Raw genomic sequence first — 21,514 nt, 5'->3', positions numbered from 1 at the left:
GAAACACTATTTCCTCTTCTGCTGACAAGTGCTTATTATGGCCTGATTTTTTTTGAGAGAAAGTTTGGAAGTGAGCGTTTTTGATTCTCATTATCAGTGCAGGCCTTTCCCCAACTACACACACCCAGCACCCTTCTACCAAGCCATCTTGGTATTTCATCCCCTGCAAACGATGCCGTTGGGTGCTGATGAGCCAGCGCGTGTGTCACCACACAGCTGTGGCCTTGCAGAAGGACAAGCACCCGCACACTGATGTTTTGCACCAGCTCACACAGAAAAAGGGCATTTTTGTATCCTGCAGTGTTGCAGAGGACACCAGCCTTTGAGCAGCACTGTTTTAACAATGGATGTGGGCCAACATGCAGCCTCCTGCCACAAACCCAAGGCAAATGGTGAGTTTTTCCAGGAGTTAAACATTCCTGCAGCTGCTGCATCAGTGGGGATACCCTGGCCTCCTTCATCTCATTCAGTCATTTTGGACTCAATGATCATGGGTGTCTTTTCCAACCTTAATGAGTCTCTTTTCACCTGTGTTCTGATTATCACAGGGCAGAAGAAATGGGGAGATACCCTGGGGAAATGTGATCCACTTTCCTCTTAGCAGGAACAGGACAAACCTGGAACAAAGTGCTTTCTCAGGAGACCTCTTGTCCTTCTATCACTGAAGAGTGTCACTGACCTGGTGCCTCTGTTTGCACCAGCCATTCCATTTGCCCACTGGAAGCAGAACAAGGACTTCATTTAACCACATCACCTGGACTGGCAGCAGGGGATTCTGGTCTTTTGGAGGTTTTTTAATTTAAAGAAATCCAGATAGTTAACAGGCCTTTGGAATCTGTCTCGCCCATTCGTCAAACACACATAAAAATAGCAACCCTGCTGTTTTTTGAGGTCCCAAGGGAGCTGCCTGAGCTAAGCCTCAGCACAAGGAACGTAGTGATGAAGGAATGCCTGGAAGAGTTTCACAGCATGAAGAAGAAATGATTAACCACCTCAGCTGATCGTTGCTGGGCTCTGGCAGCCTGCAGCTACATGCCAAGCTGCTGGGTTTATATCAGAGGAGCTGCAAATTGTGGATGGGCAGAATGATGTCTCTCTGCTGCAAAGTCATCCCTTGGTGGGGTGGGAAAACCTACTGCCTGATCCTTCATGGAGATAAGAGAAAGGAAAGCCCATTCATACCAGCTCAGTTAGCATTCAGTTTTCCATATAGCCAGGCAGTGAATTAACCAGAGATAAGGACCTGAATACATTCATTTTTCTGTCAGGATCCTCTCTCACACACCTGTGGTGCTGCAAGAAGTTTCCCTTCATTCATGCTTGCAGGGGCAGCCACTGCTGGATGGCTGGAGCAGCCACACCCCCATGGTTTTTTGGCTGGGTACAACAGGGAATGCCATGTTCAACTGCACTGGCAGTGGTAGTGTTGCAGGTAGCATGTAAAGCACTACAATTAGCTCCACAGGGGTTGAGCTTGTGATTTATAGTCCCATTAATGATAACCATTTATTTGTTATTGCAGCATATCAACAGGGCTGCAATCTATCAGGTGTATACAGGACATGAAATTATAGATTATAGGTGTGCAGAACATTGGAAAAGGAGGAAGGAATTATTTGTAAAATCTCCTGATCTTACACATATACGAATTTTCCCGGGGGCAGTTTGGTTTCTACTATTTGCTGTACTCAAGCAGCAGTAATACCCCTGAGACATTGAGGACCTCTCACCTTTCATGCTTGCCACCAAAAACCCTTTCCGTGTGTTGCTGAGGCTGGATGTACAAAGCCACGCTACACACAGCCCCTCAAACAGCAGGGGAGTGGATGTTTGCTGGGTGGGGGTTCAGCACTGCCTGGGGCTCTGCAGGATTAACCCTGATGAGCACGTGGAGACGGGGACCAGCAGCATGGGACAGTTAAAGTCAGTGCTCCTAAAAACTGCCTTTCAAAAAACTGCTTCCAAGTCTGTCTGAATGATTTACATAACGTTTACAGCTGCCTTCCATGTTAAACCAGTAGCTGAAATACAAAGCCTGGTGTTTCCAATGTCACCCCTAAATAACTCCCACACACCCCACGGGAGTGGTGACACTGAAAAAGTGCAAAACCCACCACAGGCAAAAGCAAACTGCAGACAAAGACCCCCAATCCCACAAAGTTCAGTTCTCAGAACACATTTAACTTGCGTGACCTCTCCCATTGACTGCTGTAAGACAATCATGCTGCAAATTAAGCACAGGCACAGATGTTGTTCCTGAAGATGTCTATTTGTGGAACAAATTATTTATAATAGGAAATGGCATCTGTGTCAATTTAAGAAAAGCTATATATGCACAAGGCAAGGATAATGGGTGCTTTATAGTCTGAACTGCAGTGGGGCTCAAGGTGAGCTCCCCATGAGCAGAGTGGTGGCTGTGCAGCCCTGGAGAGGCACGGAGGAGTCACAGCCTCCCTGCTCCTTGCCTTGAGGATGCTCAGTCTGTCCATCTGTTGCTAAGTCTATCACTCTGGTAATTTTAGTGGGAGCATTTTTTGCATCACCAAGCCCTAGGCCTGCCTCTTGCAGTTTACGGAATATTTTAAATGTAGAAATCCTATGTGATAACCCTGAAAGTCTTTTAGGAATTACTGGCACTCAATTGTAAGACTGTGAAACAGCAAAGAGGAGGGAATAAAATTCTGGCAGTATAGGGAGAGAAGTTTCATATTTTAAATTCTTAAAAGATTTAAGGTCTTTGAATCCAATAAGTTTAGTTGGAGCCCTCTGCACGCCTTCCTGACCTCAGCTATAGAGTTAACTCCTGAAGTTGCAGAAGTCCGTGAGCCTTAATAATAAATTTTGCAACACTTCTAACTGCAAGCTGCCAGGAGCTGCCATGCAGCTATTGTTGCCATAAAATCATTATTTTTACCTCGCTCGCAGAAAATATGGCTGCAAATGCGATGTTCACGCATGGGCACTGCCAGCACGGGCTGTGAGATTTAACCCTCTGTGTTTGGGGGTTTTACTATTGTGCTGATGAATTCTATTAATAGCAAAAACTTTAAGAACAATAGGGATTTTGGTTTGAAAACCATGTTTGTGTGTGCATTGTTTAAATCAATAGCTTTTTCTTACTAATGGTAGCACAATGAAGTAATTGCAAAACTCAGTATTGTGACAAATTGATATTTTTCATATCAAAACAAATGGAAATCTCAAAGCTGACTGGATTAAATTGAAGAAACCAATATTACAGCATTTTATTTGCTTTTATGTGTGGAAATTCAGTGTCATCTAATTTTTGCTACTTTTTGTGCAATTTCATGTTTGTTGAAACCACCACTTTCCAATCTTCTTCTCCTTCCCCTGGGATAGCCTAGCCCAGTGTTAAAACCCTAAAACACACATAATTTTTCAGTAAAAGCAATTACTGGTTTTGCTTTGTTTATGGTCGAGATCAGCAGTACTTGATAGCCTACCTAAATTATCACAGATTCGATTTTTATGTAGTGTGAAATTATTGGAGAATCAAACTCTCCACCGTGGCAGATGACTCAAGATTGTAATAAATACTCTGGATGAAGAATTCTACTACGTGTTCTTCATCCCTTCCTCTTATCTGCCAAACACTTCCTCAGGATCAGTGGGTGTTGTAGAAAAAGTCAGAAAACATGCACAGAGCACTGATTCCTCAGCCCTGCCGTGAGGGGGACATTCAGATGTTTCCTCACACTGGGGCCAGGTGGCTCCGGCTCTATTTTTCACATCTGTCTGTAGCAGGGTGGCTGAAGGACCCTGAAGTCAGCCTGGCCCAGGTCCTTGTCCCAGCAGCACAACAATTTGTGTTTTTGCAGGTGAGAGGCTGTGCGCTGGCAGTGCTGTGCTCAGCCCCTCACAAGAACAGCACCCCAGTGACAATGTGCAAGCTGAAGGGCCCCCACATCCCCCAGTGCTCCTCCTGTGCAGAGAACACTTACAGGCAGGAGCAGCACGATCTGGGGTTTAATGGGCCCTCAGCGGCAGTTTCTGAGCAATAAAAAGCAGGTTTGTGTTGGAAGAAGACCTTTGAAGTGAGACACCCTGGGATGGTGTGCACTCTTATCTATGCAATAAATATGTGATTTTTATATTCAGTGGCACATGGTTACTGAAAAGCCTCTGAATTGCTGAAGAAAAGTAATTTAATTGAAGTCACACATGAAAATACAAGGCAGACCCAAATATAAAGGAATTAAGTATATTCGGCTGGTCTTATTCTAGCGAGGGATTTATTTTTAACTTTATGATTATGGATTTTTATAGTGTCACATCAACATAAAGGGCTTTTCTTCACAGTGAGAGCAGAACAGAGGAAGTCCAAGTAAATGAGATCCAGTGTCCTTCAAGGGGGCAGTGGTAAACATGTTCTCAAAGATGGAAAAGTTCAAATATAAACTAACTACACTTGCTGGGGAGAGAGAAAAGAATACATTACTTATGTTTGAGAAGACAGCTGGTTGAAGACCAAAATCAGTATTGTTATCCCCAAAGTCTGCCACAGTGATATTTCAGAAAGCCATTCAGGCCTCACGTGGCACAGACAGACAAAAATAAATCTGATAGGGCTAACTCAGTTTAAAACTAGACAGCAGAAGCCCTTCAGATACATCAGAACCTCCCTAGGAAAAGGAAGAAGATGAGGGAAAAAGGAAGAAGAGCATGTTGGGGAGAAAGTTCCGCAAAACTAATAATGACAGTGGCTGTGTTGTGCAAGTGAAACTCCCAGGCGGGCAGGGCACTTGCCTGGGATCTGTGCGGGATTCTGCCCTCCTGGATGCCACAGGGAGCCCAAGGAGCCACTGTCCCTCCTCCACAGGCACTGCCTGTGCCTTGGTGTCCTCAGGAGCTTCAGATAAAATTAGTACAGAGGCACGAGTCCTGTGATTCAAGCTACACTCTCCTTGCAGCTAATTGTCACCATGCTAATGAACACCAAATAGCTTTGTTTTTAGTAACAGTACTTTAGCATCGTGGTCCAATTGTCAGCCTGAATAAACCTTTAAAACAGCCTATTTTAAGAGGATTAGAAAAAGGAGTGCTGTTAGATCAGACCAAGTGATAGAAATGCCAAGGGCTAAAACATTAATTAGACTTAGTTAAAGCTTTCAGTAACACAACTAAAGTTAGTTCCAGAGTGTACACTCCACCTTTGATAGTGTGTGTGTGTGTGTGTGTTCTCCAAGTATTGTTGTCCCAGTGTCTGTCACACAGCCCTTGTATCCGGTGGCAGAGGAGCAGAGAGGAAGGGCATGGCTTTCTCTGGTTAGAGCTGAACCCCCATTTTTCTCTCCCACCTTCAGGCTGAATCACAAACTGTTGCTGTGGCTGAACAAAGCTGAAAATCCAGCAGATACGCCATCCCCTTCCACACTCAGCAGGGAAGTCTTAACATCAGCTAGGCTTGTACTAGGTTCTCCCTGCTTTAGGGGAGAAGGGTCCACAGCTGATGACCGGGATTTGTGTTGTTGGTGTTGTGGTCAAGAACCCATCAGAGACCAATTGCCCCAAACTCAGGTGCAGAGGAGCTTCACACCTGTGCGTTCTATTCACAGGCAAATGCAGGTGACTTTTGTTCCCAGCCACTTGTATTCAGGTGCTTTCCCCTGTAATTTGCTGAATTAGAAGAGTGTCAGAAATAGTGTAACCCAGCTCCCAAGGGTGGCTGTTAGACTTGAGAAAGTAGTGCTGTGTAATTAAAAAAAAAAAAAAAAAGCAGCACGAATATGTTCTGCTTTAATATTGTTACAGATTAGTTCCTTCTAAGGCAGTTCTTTAAGGAAACAGCTTTTGCTTTCTCATTTGTTGAGGATGAATTGGTACAGTAGTTTCCATGGGTACAGTAGGGTTGTTTATTCAGTAGATCTCTAATAAATAAGTTGCAGCTATTTGGCTTCTTGTTCAGAACTCATTTTAGCTCGTGGACGTGTGGCTCTGTTCTGCCGATATTTTATGACCAGCTTTTCTATTATTATTTTTTAACATATTGTCCAAGTGGCTCCGTGAGCACTAGAGCTAATGAAATGTGTTTTGCTAGGGCTTTGTATTTCATGCGCAATTGACTTCCGTGTCAGAGAAGGTGTAGGATCCCACTGAAGCTCTTCCTGAACTCAGTATGTTTGTAGTGGCTGTCCCCTGCATATTTTTCCCCGGAGTCAGTGACACGAAGGCTCCCTGAGCCTTACCCATGTAGAAGTTCTTCACTCAGAGGGTGCTGAGGCCCTAGCACAGGTTGCCTAGAGAAACTGTGGATGCACTATCCTTGGAAATGTTCAAGGCCAGGTTGGGTGGGGCCCTGAGTGACCTGCTCTGGTGGGTGGCATCCCTATCCATGGCAGGGGGTTGTAAGTAGATGATCTTTCAGGTCCCTTTCAACCCAAACCATTCTGTGATTTTATGACTCAGGACAGCATACTGAGGGTGCCTCTCTTCTCCCTGGCATGCTCTCCCTCATTTCCCAAGCGTAGTAGGAGTGTGTTGATACCCATCTCATTCAGTCTCTGTGATAGTCCTGGTTTGAATCCACCAGCTCATTCAGCCCCACCCTAGAGGATGGACTAGCATAGATAGGAAACTGCTGGGTTTTTTTCCCTTTCTTTTAACTTGTTCAGTCCACTTGCACAGATTTCCACATGCACATATGGGCTTGTTTCAGAGATGTTACAGACACATTGCACACTGTCAGCTATGTGAGACTGCACACAGAAAACCTCACCGAGGAGCATCAGCACCTCTGTCACCAACTCAGCAGCTGCAAAGACCCGCAGTGGCTTCTTCCCTGTTTCCAGCACCACAAAGCAGCAGTGGTTTGTATCACTGTAGGACACTGATGAAGGGAATTGAAGCAGGAGCAAGCTTCCAAATGCCAGGGGGTTTCCTTCTCCAGGCATTTGCTGTGAAGGGCAGGGAGGTGGTCCCACGAGAGTAGCATGTCAGTTTAATTAATTGAAGGGAGAGTGAAGCTTGAGGCCTCCATGTGTCTACTGTGAGCAAGTGCATATGAGTCAGGGAAAGGAGGCATCTCTGGATGACTGGCAGAACTACCATGTGGTACTGAAGGAAGGCTTGGGCAGATGGATCATGCAGAGCAACTCCTCTGTTGGTTGTGCAGGAGAATGGTAACAGCAAATGATCAAGGCAACAGTGCCAAAAGCTTTGAAGGCTGCAGGTTTGGCTGTCCATGGTGTGAAATGGGGGTAGGGGAGTGTCTCCTCACAGATCATTGCCTCTATGCTACTGGCACACAAATGCCACCCCTTCCTTATAGTTCTTGTCCTTTTCTGTGTGAAGAATCCAATGCTGTGAGCCCTGCAGCATATCAGAGGGACACAGGGAACTCTGAATGAAGTGAGATTACCCTTCAACTTGCTAATGAAGAGTTGAGCTACTTTTTCTCTTTTCAAAGACATAAGAACAGCATAAGCACGAAGTTGCCAAGCATGTAGCTGAAATGAGCATTAAAAGATAAGGAAATCAGCTGTGTAAAGTGTTGGTTATGTGCAGCAGTTCTGTGGTGTAAATGGGAATTTCGGAAAAGGCACTGTGAGAGCATGCCCAGTTGGGGGCTGGTCCTCCTCCAAGGCCCCTCCAGTCAGCCACTTCCACATCTGTGTTTTTTAGGGCTGGGAGTGCTCTTCTGCTCCCCCAAACATTGGGAAAGGTCATTCAGTTTGCTTTCTGATACTTAAACTGCATAGAATTGTGCTTAAGTCCTTTTGAAAAGCTCGTGCAACCCAAAATTGGTTGCTCAAGACACAGATTGGCTTGCTCGGAGGACATTCTCTGGGGAGTATACATCACCTCACCACACTAGTATTTTCTCCTGAGCACACCAGGAATTTATATGACTGTTTTATAGTCAGCAAGTTAAAAGCAGAGTTCAGCTGAAACAGCTGGGTGGGCCATTGATCTAAACCCAGATGGAGCATCCTAAAGGAATTAAAGGCAAATTGTCGAATTACCCACCACCACAACAGGCATGGAAAAGTCAATATGCAGGATGGGCTCTCCTTACCAGAGAGCCTTAATGAGGGCACTGCTCAGGCTGTCTTGTTATCTATTGCCTCTGCCCAGGGCTGACACTAAGCTGCATTTGTTATAATTGTTGTTGTTTCAGTGGTAGTGTAAGACAACTTTGTAGGTTTCCATGGATTCCCTTACAGGCAGAGGAGATGTTCAGGTCTCACCCACTAGTGTGTTTGTAAAGAAAAAGCTGGATCTGTGTCACCTGGACAAGCTGTTACTGGGCTGGCCATGATCTGCTTCAGCCAGTGTGAGCTCCTGTCCAGAAAGCACTTCTGTACATCAGCATCCAGTGGTGTAGCACATGGCTTTTCATTAACAGGAGGTACATAATTACTGCCCTAATTAAGTTAATCACTGAGCTTCTGGGCTATGGAAGATCTCTGGAGATACATTTAGGCACAGCAAGGTCACAGAAGGGTATTTCCATCAGCAAGAGGGTTCTGGTTAAGGGGGCAGTGCCAGAAAGAAGAGCTTGGTCAAGCCCCAGGACCTGGTCGTAGGAGGCTGCGGGTGCCCAGTCCCCAGTGAGCCAAGCAGGACCCAGCAGTGGCTCTGGGCTGGGTTTGGTGGGTCTGTGCTCTGAGTCTTCTTTTCCCAGAGAATAAAATTCACTCTGATTCTTGCCTAGGTCTTGAAAGCATCCTGGGGCAATTAGGGTAATGGCAGTTAGTGAGGTGCACCCTGGCTTACAGAGAAAGGACCAGAGGTACCTTGAGTGCCTTCTGCCCCATGAATGTTTTGTGGTTCCTCTGCTACCCTGGATGTCTTGTTCACTTTGTTTCGTGTCCACCTAATGGACTTGCTTTTTTTCTGATTTGATCATCTTCTGCTTTTATTTTAGTCTTCAGTATCCAGGACATTTTGTAACAGGAGTCAGGTTTTCCATAACTTGGCTGTTTAAAATAGTATTTCCTTTTGTCTGTTCTGAGTCTTCTGCCAGATCTGAGATTATTTTGATTGACTTCAAACATTTGTGGTAAGAGGAAAAGGTGAATGACAGCTGCTTGTCAGCCTCTCTGTGCATCCTTGTAAATTGATTAATTTATCAAGGTGTTTAATGAGGATTTCAATCTATATTCATGGGAGACATTTTAAGGAGATCAGGATTTATTCTCGTGTCCAATTCACTGGTGCAGTGTACTTTGGATAAAAATCTGACAGGAAAAAAAAGGAAAGTTTTATGTTGGGTAAGTGAATCAAGCACACGCTTTTAACAAGTATCCATTTCTCCCATCATTCAAATTTGGAGCAGAGCCAGAGATGCTTCAAAAGCAGCAGAAACCCCAACTCAGGCAGGAGGAGTGTGCCAACATCTCAGGGTAACCAAAGCCTTTTTTTAGTTGTTTAAAATGAATTTTTAAAAAGAAGGAGCACGAGTAGTTTCCTGTCTGTTTTTCCCAAGTGTAGCTGCAGCCAGAGTGCAGTTTAGCATTCTGGTTCCCAGCTAATATTTCTTTCACGTGTGTTTTTGATGTCCATTCCATAAGCTGGATGCCAGCCAGGAGCGGATGCAGATGTCCTCAGTCACTGATGTGTCCAGCTGATGGTCCTGAGAGGCACAAGGCACCCGGGCAGGTTGTCTTTTAAAGTTTTATCATGCTTGCAGATTTGAAAGTGATTTATGTTTGATGGATACAAATTTTGAATACACGTGTTATGTGTACATCTCAGAATGGAATTAGTGAGGATGGGAGAGAATTTAATTTCCTCCAGATGAGGTTCAGATGAGTTTTAAATGTCCATTGGTAGTGTGGAGGTGACTGCCAATTTCCCAAAGCAAATAGATTTTGTGGCAGATTTTCCATGCTGGTCACAGTCATGGTGCAACTTATATACAAGTAATAAATCAAACCAGTAAGATGCAATGTGTATAGTCCACAAACTAACAAAAAAATGTTTATGTCTGTTAGAAAATATGTTCAGACATAATTATAAAAGGTCTAAGTACTGGACAAGGTCTTTTTTCTACCGCAGTGAAATTAAGCAAAATCAACCAGTATCAATTCAGTAGTAGTACAGCTACAACGTAGGTGTCGGTAGGTGTCTCAGTGTTTTGACTCATTCTAGTTTTGAACTGATCCTCTTCATAAGGCTTTCAACACAAAGTCAAGGGACAGGAGACATGAGCTGGGACTGGTCAGGTGCCACATCTGCATCCATCCGTTTAGAAGGAAGTCTTTCTGCTTAGGTGCTTTTCTGTGATCTAACACTCACTGAGTGATCAAGCACCTCTCCGTGGCTGCAGCCAGGACTGCCTGTGGGTTTCAGGTGGGCTGCAGCCAAGCAAAGCTCCCAAGCTCAGAGAATCCAGTGGTTTTATCCCAGTCTGGTTATAGCCAGTGTATGCTTAGCAACCTTTAAAAAAACAACAAATGACACTCTGAAGAAAAAGGTTGGATAAACTAAGCTTAAATCTCCCTTTAGGACTGCTTTTTAAGTGACTTTATGTTTTAAAACAGAAGTAGTTAAATGGGACTAGGGTCTTTTGAAAATCCATCTTTATCTAGGTTTTTATCTTTGGACAAGGTGAAAAGTCAGTGGTGTTTAACTGAGCAGGTGCCGTCAGATGGGGCAGAAACTAAACCTTGCTACTGCATTTATTATTGTAATATCTGGCAGGGAACATGAATTTCTTTTCCTCAACAATTGCTAAAATTTGCTTCTTTTGAAGCAGGCACCTGGGGAAAGAAGTACCATGTGGTTATCCCTAGGATAATCCCCATGCGTTGAAGGGCTGAGGGAGGGCTTTGTTACCCACATCTTTCTGACTGTTCCCAATTTCTAAGTGTGTGCTGCAATGTCTTCATGTTATTTCAGAGTAGCTGTTTATAAGATATCCGTATTTCATCTATATCAAAATAGCAATTGAGACTAATTTGTTTATTATTCCAATAACAGATGTGCATGTTATTGTCTGTATGTACATTCTTTCCACTCCCAGCTGTCAGAGGTACACACATGCTGCCTTCTTCAGGTTGCATCTCAACACTAGCTGTCTACAGTCATCTCTACCTATTTCTCGTTTTCATACTGGTTCCATGGAAGCAAAATATTTTTACGAAGAGGCAAGTTATTTTCTGAAGGCACTGAAAGAGAGAGAACTAGAGATTAAGGGCTTCATACAGACTTAGATAAACTCCTGCAATAATAACAGGGGAACTTTGCCTGTCTGGAATATTATCCCCACAGCCAGTAATTCCCATCCTCCTTTTTCCTTTGGGAAAGCCCACGTGTCACATACTCAAGATTCTTAGATATCCAAGGACCATGTGTCTTAGATACTCTAGACTGCAAAAATGCAGTGGCAAGCATAGATCCAAATGATCTAATTAACCCAACGATAAATAGTTTGTCTAGAGGCCATTTTGAGCAGAGTGCAACACTAATGAAGAAGATAAAAAGCCAAAGTCAGTTCTGTCTCACTGCCACAGCTTTTGTGAAACTCAAACAAGGAGTTTTGATCTGTAAAACCATGTCATGGGGATGCTCAAGTCCCTCTGTGAATGCAGGAAGTGTCAAAAATAGACGCAAACTATGGGATTGTTTCCTCTGTTTTTTTTGCAGAGACAAATACATTTAATTCTAAATAGATAATAATTCACTGATATTTTTCTCAATTAAAATCATACTGCAAAAAGCCTGACTGAGTGACAAATTGGTTCCTGGTATATTTCATAAGTAAGGAAGAAGTTGAAATATGTGTACTGAAATGTGTAAAGACTTCATTATTTTCAGCCTCAAGCAGTGTGTATGGGAGCAAGGGATGGCCCCTGAGGTATTGTGCAGGTTAAAGTGCAGCTCTCTGGAGCTTGCTGAAAGGGACAGGAAGTCAAACTCAGCCTCAGTGAGGCTCGTTGGGATGGTGTTCCTGGAAAAGTGACAACCTTCATGGGCACATCCCGAGCAGATCCAGTGCTTGTCTCATTCCTGCTGTGTCCCTGCAGCTTGTCACCAGCTCCAGTACTCAGCTGGAGTAAAGGAAAACTTCTTTCTGAAGTGAAAAATGCCTTTGCTGCAGAGGTGTGTGCTGTATCCAGGGTGTATATCACACCTTTTAAAACTGCCAGCAGCCCTCAGTATTGTTAGATACTTCTGAGTTTATTTTACCCTTGGAGAAATGGAGCCCTTCAGGTCTTACTGAGTAAACCTGGAAAGGAGCAAGCAGTATTAGCAATTAATTTTACTGCCTTTATGTTCCTGTCAGTGATAGCTGTGGTGCTTATTGCTTGGCCTTTAAATGCAGCCTTTCTTAGAGGAAAAAAATGAGAGCTAAATTTATCTCACAAAATTTCATTTATCCAAAAGTTTGGCTTGCTCTGGCTCAGTTATCCCAACTCCTACTACAGTCCAGAGGGAGAGGAGTGGCTGTAAAGAGGAGCACAGCTCATGCTAAAGAGGGAGGTGCCTGCCCTTCCTCAAGTGAGGACTGAGCTGCCAGGTCAGACTTGACTCCCATGTTATGAATCCCACCCACACATCTCCCCAGTTCTTATCTGACAGAGAGGTTGCTCTGAAACCTGTTTGATAACAGCCTGCTGGGGCAATATTTGCAGTTCATCATTTGCTGCAAGTCTCTGGTTGTAGCACAGGTATATTTAGAAGGTACCTTGATTAAAATCCCTTGCCAGCTCAGATCCCAGGAAAACACGTGGGTAAAATAATCTTAAGATTCACATCTCTTGTATTTGCTTATCTCACTCTGGATGCAAACAGAGCAAATCCCCTATACAAGGGCTTTCAGTCTACAGGAGATTTATTCACAGCAGCACAGCTCTTCATTCTCTGCCAGGCAGGCTGGAGAGGTACAGGGAACAGGGTTGGAATTAGATGGGTGAAAAAACTCTGTGAAAAGTCTAGCCTAGGTGCAGCTTGTCTTTGGTTCTCATGCACAGGCTCAGAGCCACAGCCGCATACAGGCTGTGAGTCCTTGCACTGTGTGTGTGCCTGGGAGCACCACAGCGGCCCAGCTGACCTGGTCACTGCCACACAAAATGGGCACACCTTAACAGCCACCTCCTGCTCCATCATTCCACCCCCTGGAGCACCAGGGCACTTCCCCATGTGCAGCCCAGAGCAGCTCAGAACCCCCCTCGCCCCACACCTGCCCTGGTGTGGTGTTGCAAGTCCCCAGCATGGAAATTCCAAGCCTAAACAATCAAGGACCTGCCAAGAAACTGGCAGAATATGTTGTGGCATTTTAGATCCCAGGGTCTGTGAAGGGGTTGTGTGGTGCCTGGAATTCCTCTCCAGGCAGGTGCAAGCCGCTTGCTCCAGCTCCCTCCTCGCTCTTACGCTGACAGGCAGAAGGGAGTGCCAGAGCAGGCTCAGGTGCTCCAAGGGGGGGATGCTGACTCCTGTTAAAGCTGCGGTCTGTGCACAGGCTTTGCTTCTATGTCCTGCCACTACTACAGATTATTTTGTGTTCTTTAGCCCCAGCCCCAAGTGACTTTTGTCTCGCAAGATTTGCTGAACTTGACTTCAGGGGTGTCTTAAGGTTTGCACAGAGCTGTTCCCAAGGGTCATCAGGATGGTAATACTGAGTGCACTGGGATCATCAAAGCCTAAAGTGGTTTCTTCACCAGCCATGTTTTGGAGAGCGCTGCTGCTGGGGCTGGAGAGGGTCTCTTGTGGCTGTGCTTGTGGCATCCAGGCTTGTTGCTGTCACCTTGGGTGACACCCTAGTGCTTATCAGGAGGACAAGCAGAATATCCAGCTTCCTACTGTTCCTGGAGTAAGGGCCACCTCTTTCCTCTGGGGAGCTTCTCTGCCAGGGAACATCCTCCACTCCCCTGTTTTGATAGCTGGATCCAGTCCTGCTTAACTTAGATAAAAGCAACCTGTCTTGGAAAATTGTAGAAACAGAGGAGAGGCAATATGCAGAAGAAGAAATAGCTGCAAATAATTACATCTCTCTGCCATTCAACACAATGAAATGAAAATGTTATCCAAGTCCTGGCAGAAGAAGTGCAGTTTCTTTGGAGTGACTGGAGGTGCTTCCTCCCAGGCAGAAGCTCCTCTCTTCACTAGTAGCAGAGCCATGCTCCAAACTGCATTTTCATGAAACAGCATCTCTCTTTTGCAGGAAAAGGTTTTCTTTTTCTCAAAAGATCTCCCTTCCCCTACCACAAGAAACAGTCTGCTGTATGTCCCAGTCTAAACCGGTTTAAGGTTGGCCAGCTTTTGCTCTTATCCAAAGGCAGCTTGAGTAAGAGATTGTAGAGATTTGGTCAAATCCTTTATCCGAAGCCTGCTTTCACTGTTCCGCACAGCGTGCCTGTTCTGTCAACTAATCCATCTCAGGAGACTTCAAAGACATTTGCATCTGTGCCTTGAGTAGTTAATTAAGCTGAAGAAGATAGAAATTAGTAAAGGAATTATCAGGTGAACTCGCTAAGGGGGAGTCAGCAATACATTGTGTTGAAAGATGAGCTCCTGGGCTGGAGGGAGGTCCCAGGTGTGGTTCTCAAGACAGGCCTAGACCCCATCCTGGCTAACAGCCCCATTAAAAACTGACACAAGTGATAGGAAATGCATTCAGGAGATTAATTGGTGGCATAGTGCTGGGAAAAGTTGTCACTGTTGAAGAGGATAGTGGATAACTATGACAATAAAAATAATAGAAATAGGGTGAAATCCAATATTTCAGAGTTAGGCCTACAGCTGGGGATTAATTGGTTGGAAATAGCAAGGGGAAGAATTAGGGATGTACCAGTTGGTGGTGGAAAGTTTGTGAAATGCTAACGTGATGAATTCCTAAAAAAGGCAAGTGCAGTCCTTGCAGTATTCACAGGGTTATTGCCAGTGAAGAAAAGGAGATGTACTTTGTTCTTCTGATGACCCACAGTTAAGAAGAGTTAATGCCAAGCAGAAGAGGTGAAGAAAAGAGCTCTTGGAGTGATCCAGAGGACTGGAGAGCCTGTCAGGTGTAAAGAGGAGAAAGTACCTTTGTTTCTGTAGCAAGGCAGCATGGATGCTGAGAAAGTGTGGGACTTGCTGTATAAATGTCTCAAACAGTGAACACCAGGGGGAAAAACCCAACAATTGAAACTACAGGACCATATTGGCAAAGACCAAGTGAATAAAGAATGAACTTAGACCAAAAGTTGAGAAAAGAAATCCGTCTATCAGAGGAGGTGCCCTAGACCAACCTTCCAGCAGGATTGAGGTCAAAATCTTGAAGTGCTTTTGTGCTGGGCACTGAGCAGGTTTAGGAGAGTACAAAATTGATCTTGCATGGCAGAGCTGGCACTTGTCTCGTTGACCCACAACATCTCATCAGTCCTCCCAGGACACAGCGTGCAGAGGAAATATGAGTCAAGTGGCTCTTTGGAGCAAATCCTACAGGTTTTGAAGTTGTATTACCTGAAGGCATCATAATTCTTGCATCCTAGCACATTCATTCACACTGCTCATCCTTTGGCTTCTAGGGAAAAGCTAATTTTTTCTCCATTTTTTTGGGCTTTTTTTTTGTTTTTACAATGTGCGCCTTGGTTTATCCTGATGCCTCTTTGGCCACAGCCACCAAACAGGGGTGTTGGGAGGGATGTACATGGTAGTGATCCAGAAGACAGCAGAGAGGGACTGTGTTCTCCAGGGTGGCTCAGGACTGAGGAAACAGCTAGACAGCAGCAGTTTTACCCATGTGTGAAGCTGTGAGGAGAGAGGTGACCCCCCAGGAAAATGGCACCAGGATTTCTGTATCCAGTACTACCTGCTCGTGGAGCCTAAGTCCTTCAGTCTCACTGTGGTTATTTCCTGTGGCAGGACCCAGCCAAGGTATGAAGCAGAGTATATCACTGCTCTTGGATTGATATCAGCTCTTCATCACAGCCATGGGTAGTACTTAAATTAGTAATAACAATTTTATAAATAAAATATCATTGTACTTGCTGAAGTGAATAAAATAGACATGAACACATTAGAATTGGATTTTAATGGCTTAAATCTGTTGCTGAATTATTCCCTTCTAAGAATAATACAAGAACAGCATTAGAACCAACTGGAGAGGCAAACTGGTATTGGGAACTGCAGCAGGGTATTAAATGGGAGCTCAGCCCAGGAAAAGACTGTTCCTCAGACCAACAGGGCTGGCACCGAGCAGGAGTTCTGCTCTAGCAGACATCTCCATCCTGTTTCTTTCCCTGCTTGGCTGGGGTTCAGGGCATCACAGAACCAGCTACATTTCCTCTCCTGTGCTCAGTCCAGTCCTGAAACGCAGCAGTTTGTTCATAGTGAGCATACTTCCCCAGCCTTCCTCCAGAGCTGCAGAGATGCTCCGTGGCTCTGGCCCTGTGTGAATTCCACCACAGGCTCGTGTGCTTGCTCAAAATTGAGAAGTTACAATACAGGATCTGATACTTCTTCCTCCTCACATTGTTGTCCCCACCTCCAGCTGTGCTGGCAGTTCATGGCTAGGCCCTCGGACCACAAACTGAGCTCACCAGGCAAAGCTGTCTGGGTTTTAATTTCACCCATTGCTGCAAAACTTTTGCAGCATTTTCACAAGAACACCATTGGTGTTTCTCCAGTCTCAACTCTTTCCAGTTGTGCATAAGACATTTTGTGCTGTAGTTTTCTGCTTAAAATTTTAATAATATTCAGATTGACAGTAATTCAGTCACCTTTCTCCGTTTCTCATATTTCCTCTAGCATGCCTCTCAAATTTGATGGGGCTTGAAGAAAGCCAGCTCTGCTGCATGCCAAAAGAGCATTTGGGTGTTCTTCCTTCAGTGATCTCATTCCCTCCTGCATCCATTCCCATTCCATCATTGTATTAGTTGAAGAAACCCCAGTGTGTTCCAGATGTTGAGTGATCAAATGGTAGCAAAGAGCTTGGATAAAGTATTTGGTGCTGGGGGGTTGAGGAAGGAGAAACTCAAAACTTTTCCATCTTCAGAGGGAAACTGCCAGTCCCTGCCGTGCTGTTCACAGCTTCCCAATTTGAATCCAGAGTTGTGAAAATGTGGAAACTGTGAAAATATGAGCTGCGAACACTGGGAAGCTGTGAAGCAGGGAAATGGGTGGGGATTTGCAATCTCTCTTGAATGCAAAGGTTATAGATTCTGGTTGAAAACTTAATTCTCTGAGAAATAAGTTTTTATCACTACAACAGCAAGAGAAAGCACAGCCAAGGTGGCAGAATCGTTTTGCTTATAAAAACCTTTCATTTCTTTGCTCATAACCTTCTGGCATTTTTTTTATTTGAGGCAGACTTCTTCAGACCTGGCCTCTGCCAAAAGGCAAATTTCCTTTGAGCAAAGCCAGTTGTCTTGTTTCTGAGCCTGGAAGTGAGAAGCAATGATAATAGTAATAAAACAGACTTCCATTTCAGTTTATTTTTCTTCTGAATACTTTGAAGCAAGGGTGTGAAAGGTGATGTTTCATGTAAGAGCAGCCTTGGTTGAGGAGCCATGCGTTGCATTGGCCCAGGGAAAATTGAGTTTGGTTTATCTGAAGTACTGTCACTGTCACCTGCTGGGCTTGGCAGTGTTGTGTCCCTCAGCTGGCAGTGGTGAGGAAGGACTGGCCTGTTTAATGGCTCCTGAAGAAAACTTTTTGAAAGAAGGGAAGGCCAGTCGTGGATTTAGCAGGTGACTCACAGGGAGATGTCTCTGGCTAGTGCTGTCAAGTTCCTGGGGCTTGCAGAAGCCAAGAACAGCCATGGTTTTTCAGCACAGGTCCACAGAATCTGTAGCTGCTTTATTGTGACTCAGAGTGGAAGCAAATGCATCCTTTCAGAGGGAAGGTGGCCTCTGCAGAGCCACCTCAGCTGTTCCTGCCCCCAGGGATGGGAGTGCAATGGTGCCTCCTGGAGCCAGAAGGGCTTTACAGGACAGCACTGGCTCCTCGTGAGCCCTTTCCCTCCATCCATGCCATTCACGAGGCTGACAAAGCCCTGTGCTACAGTGCATGAGTGCAGTTCATGGCTTGAGTCTTTTGCTGGCACAGAAAACGTGGTGTCAGCAGAGCTCAGGGGCCTTGGGGCTGTGTCCAGTGTGTGACCTGGGTGAAGCTGCCTCCATGTGCTCATGCCCTGCCTGAGCTAAGCACTCTAATGGTGCTCTGGGAGCCAGGGCAGACCCAGCAGCGGTGACCAAGTGGCAGCTGATACATCCAAAGGTACCTGCTTGCCCTGTTACTGGTAACTTCTGATGGGAACAGTGGGACAGCTGCATTATTAGAGACTTGGAGCACCCTGTTACCTGAGGGTCCCCCACCCACCATGACTACAGATAAGGGGTGCTCCCCTTCAAATAAATAATTCCTTCTACCTGAAATCAAGGTAGAATGGCAGAGCCTGAAGTGTGCTTCAGCAAGCTGTCTTATCCCAAAACCCTGCATATCCATAATCTATGACACATGTCTAAAGTCATTAAAAGGTTGGACATCAGCAGGCAGGGAGTGTTAAGGAGGAGATGCAGTGTTACTTGGAGATCTCAGCTGACACCGTACTGAGGAACAGGGAAGTTGGCATCCCTCTTGACAAATCTCACTTGGTAGTGCCTTCTGATACTGCAAAATGGGCATCTAAATTTCGTGCCAGGTCAGCCATTCATCACAAACACGTGTAGGCTTAATTGGTGATTAATTTTCCCTGGCTAGTGTAGATTTTTTTTCCCTCAGTGTGTGAAAACTAGAACTTTGTGAGAACCAGCCACAAATGAATTGGCGTAATCAGTGTTCCCTCCCTTGGGTGAGAAGTAACAGTTCATCAGCCCTTAATTAGCTCGGACTTTTTTGAGAGCAGGCTCCAATTTTTTGACAGGGAGATACACATCTTGTTTCTCTTGTAGCAAAACAAAGGCAGTAATTTTGCCTTGAATTGACAAATTGGGCTGTGTTTGTTGGTGTTTTCTTCCGCCTGATGGTGAGAGCAAAGCTGCATGTCGGACCTGGATTGCTGAGCAAATTGTTCAGTTCGTGTCTCTTGTCACGCAGAAAAGAACACTGATTATACAAGGAAGAGAGTTTGAGCTCAGTTTAATTAATTTGTGAATGGGCAACCAGCGGTGTTTGGAGTGATACGTTAGGGTAGAGAAGAGCTTTTTGATGATGCCTCATCAGCATCAGAGAAACTTTGTACTTTATGTCTGTTGGAGGTGAGTGCTGTTTCTGTTCCTTGTACAGGCAGAAAGGAACAGAAAAATGAAGCCACCGTAGATTAGTCAGTTCCAACAAGTGTCCTGCCAGGACAAACCTTCTGCCTGACAGTCACCTGCCTGGCTTGTGAGCCCCTTCGGGAGGCACTGCAGGGAGGGTGCCCCTGCCCTGCTGCAGCAGGGTGAGCCCCAAGTCAGCTCACAGCAGTGCTGGGATGCGCTGGAGCTCAGGGCTGCCTGGACCTCACCCCGCTGGGATCTCCTCAGCCCAAGCTTAGGTGTGACACTAGGGCAGGAGAGAAATGCTGGGTGAGAAACTCACAAAGAGCAATCATCCTCTTGCAGCCTCTCACGTGTTGGTGGAGTGGCCGAAATTCCAGAATTGTGTGCACACAGCTGCTGTGCTGGGGACGGAGCACAGCTGCCAGGGGTACCTGAGCGCTCTGCAGCAGAGGGGTCTGCGCAGGGCTCCCGGGGTGGGCGCCGGGTGTGTGCCAGGCACATTTGCCAGGGTTTAATTATGACTGTCCTACCTTGGGAGAGAGCTCCTCTCTGGCGGCTGGGGCAGGGGAGTGGGAGTTGGGACCCAGGAAGAGGGCAGGGGTTGAGTCAGCCTTTGTCTTCAGATTCCAGAGGAGAGGCTTTGATAAGATGTGTTAGCATTGGCATGTGCTGCAGCATCTCTTCTTACTAATCTGATGGGATCTGGTTTTGTCTTTTTTCCCTATTGAGAACCCCCCCCCCACTGCAAGGTCGTAGGTGGCTTTGATGCCCTGACACCTGGTGTCTGTAGGAAGAAATCCAGTTTTAGTGGGGAAGATGCATGATCAGTCATTTGAGAGATGGAGGGATCCCAGTAAAAATGATTGGAGATACAAACTTCCAACGCAGTCATATTGCTGAATAAGAATAAATGTCTTTCCAAAGTACATTTGAAAACCAGTTTTTATTCAACATTCCAGATAACAGATCTTTACATTCTGTGTAAGTGACTAAACCAGACTTCTGCTAAGACCTAGCTTGCTCACAATCTTTTAAAAGTAAAAATCTCTTAGATCAAATTTTAATCTATTAAGCAGCACATGGTAGTGGCTGGAGAAGGCCAGGCTATTAATGCTCGGTGTTGCTTTGTTAAAATAGCGCAGGAATTTTCAGTATTAGCAGCCTGTGGTGCAGATGCAGAGAGTTCTTTTCACTTGATCAATTCACTTGTTAAGTTTTAGCTTCATTCAAATCTGAGAAACCAATGACAGATCCTTAATGTAGGAAAGCTTCCTTGTATGGCCCTTCTCAGTCAGTGAGTATAAGCAAGACTTATGGATCTGAGTTTTACTGGTTCTACAATTTTAGAGGTCTTTAATTGTAGTCAGCGCCATTCCCTCAAAAAATACTTTTTAATAAAGCTTTGTACATGCAATATGTATTTTTCAGAAGCTTTTCTTTCCTTTCTTCTATGTCTAGACCACTAAAGTTAATTTATGTACCTAAATACACAAGCTGTTTGATTTTAATTGAATAACAGTTTCTCTCCAACTAGAGCTTATCATGCATCACCAAAAAAAATAATAGTAATTTAGATTTAAAGAATAGTTTAATCAGGTTTGCTTCGAAAAGACCCTAAAAAGTAAAAATGTAATTGAAATTAAAATTATTATTTAAATTATTTTTCCTCTCACTGACTTCAATGATGATTTAAGTTGCTTATGTAAATCTGTTAATTGAATCAGGCCGATCCTGCTATGAGTTCCCCACTGTGCAGTCTCAGGCTGAAGGTAGCTGGCATTTGAGAGGATGGAAATAGCTAAAGATGTTGGTAAGGGAAGAGTCAAATCTGTCATTTTTACTCTCACTGGAGCTTTGGAAATAACATGTGGCAGCTTAGGGTTTGTGTAAGCAATGCCAGTTGTAAAGAAAACTTATGAGTAACACTGTGACACCTTGCGGATTCAGAAAAGAGACCCAGCTTTGCTTCCGGGTAAGGCTGCCAGAAGAGGTGGAGAGGCCCAGACCAGGGTTCTCCAGCATTGGGGGGTTCCTCCTTCTATCTTCATGGCTAAGGCTCAAGTCTGAGAGTGTGGGTAATGTTGGTTGGAGGAAAAGCTGTGTCAGGGCCCTTCTCTTTTCTCTGGGTATTCAGTTGTGCTGCCAAATGACACAGCCTGTTGAATTCCAGCTTGTCCAACAGATACATCACCTCTCCTTTTTCTTATCTTTCAGGTTATTTCCAGGATTTGTTGAACAAGTCAGAAAAGGCCCTTTATGATGCTTTTCCAAGCATGTATGGAGAATTGTACACTCAAAATGTGAAGGTCTTCAAGGACTTGTACAGCGAGCTGCGCCGCTACTACCGGAGCTCCAACATCAACTTG

General features: G+C 44.9%; 1 protein-coding gene across 1 annotated transcript in view; it reads left to right on the top strand.

Annotated features, from left to right (window-relative positions):
• Nucleotides 1-21,514, top strand: part of GPC1 (glypican 1) — a 213,581-nt gene that overhangs the window by 161,907 nt on the left and 30,160 nt on the right. Inside the window, exon 3 of the mRNA XM_017728724.1 lies at nucleotides 21,363-21,514. Coding sequence (XP_017584213.1) covers nucleotides 21,363-21,514 — 152 coding nt within the window. The remainder of the gene's footprint in view (nucleotides 1-21,362) is intronic.

This window comes from Corvus brachyrhynchos, unplaced genomic scaffold (genome assembly GCF_000691975.1).
Source record: "Corvus brachyrhynchos isolate BGI_N302 unplaced genomic scaffold, ASM69197v1 scaffold223, whole genome shotgun sequence".
Taxonomy (NCBI): Eukaryota; Metazoa; Chordata; class Aves; order Passeriformes; family Corvidae; genus Corvus; species Corvus brachyrhynchos.
This window is presented reverse-complemented; position numbering and strand designations above follow the sequence as displayed.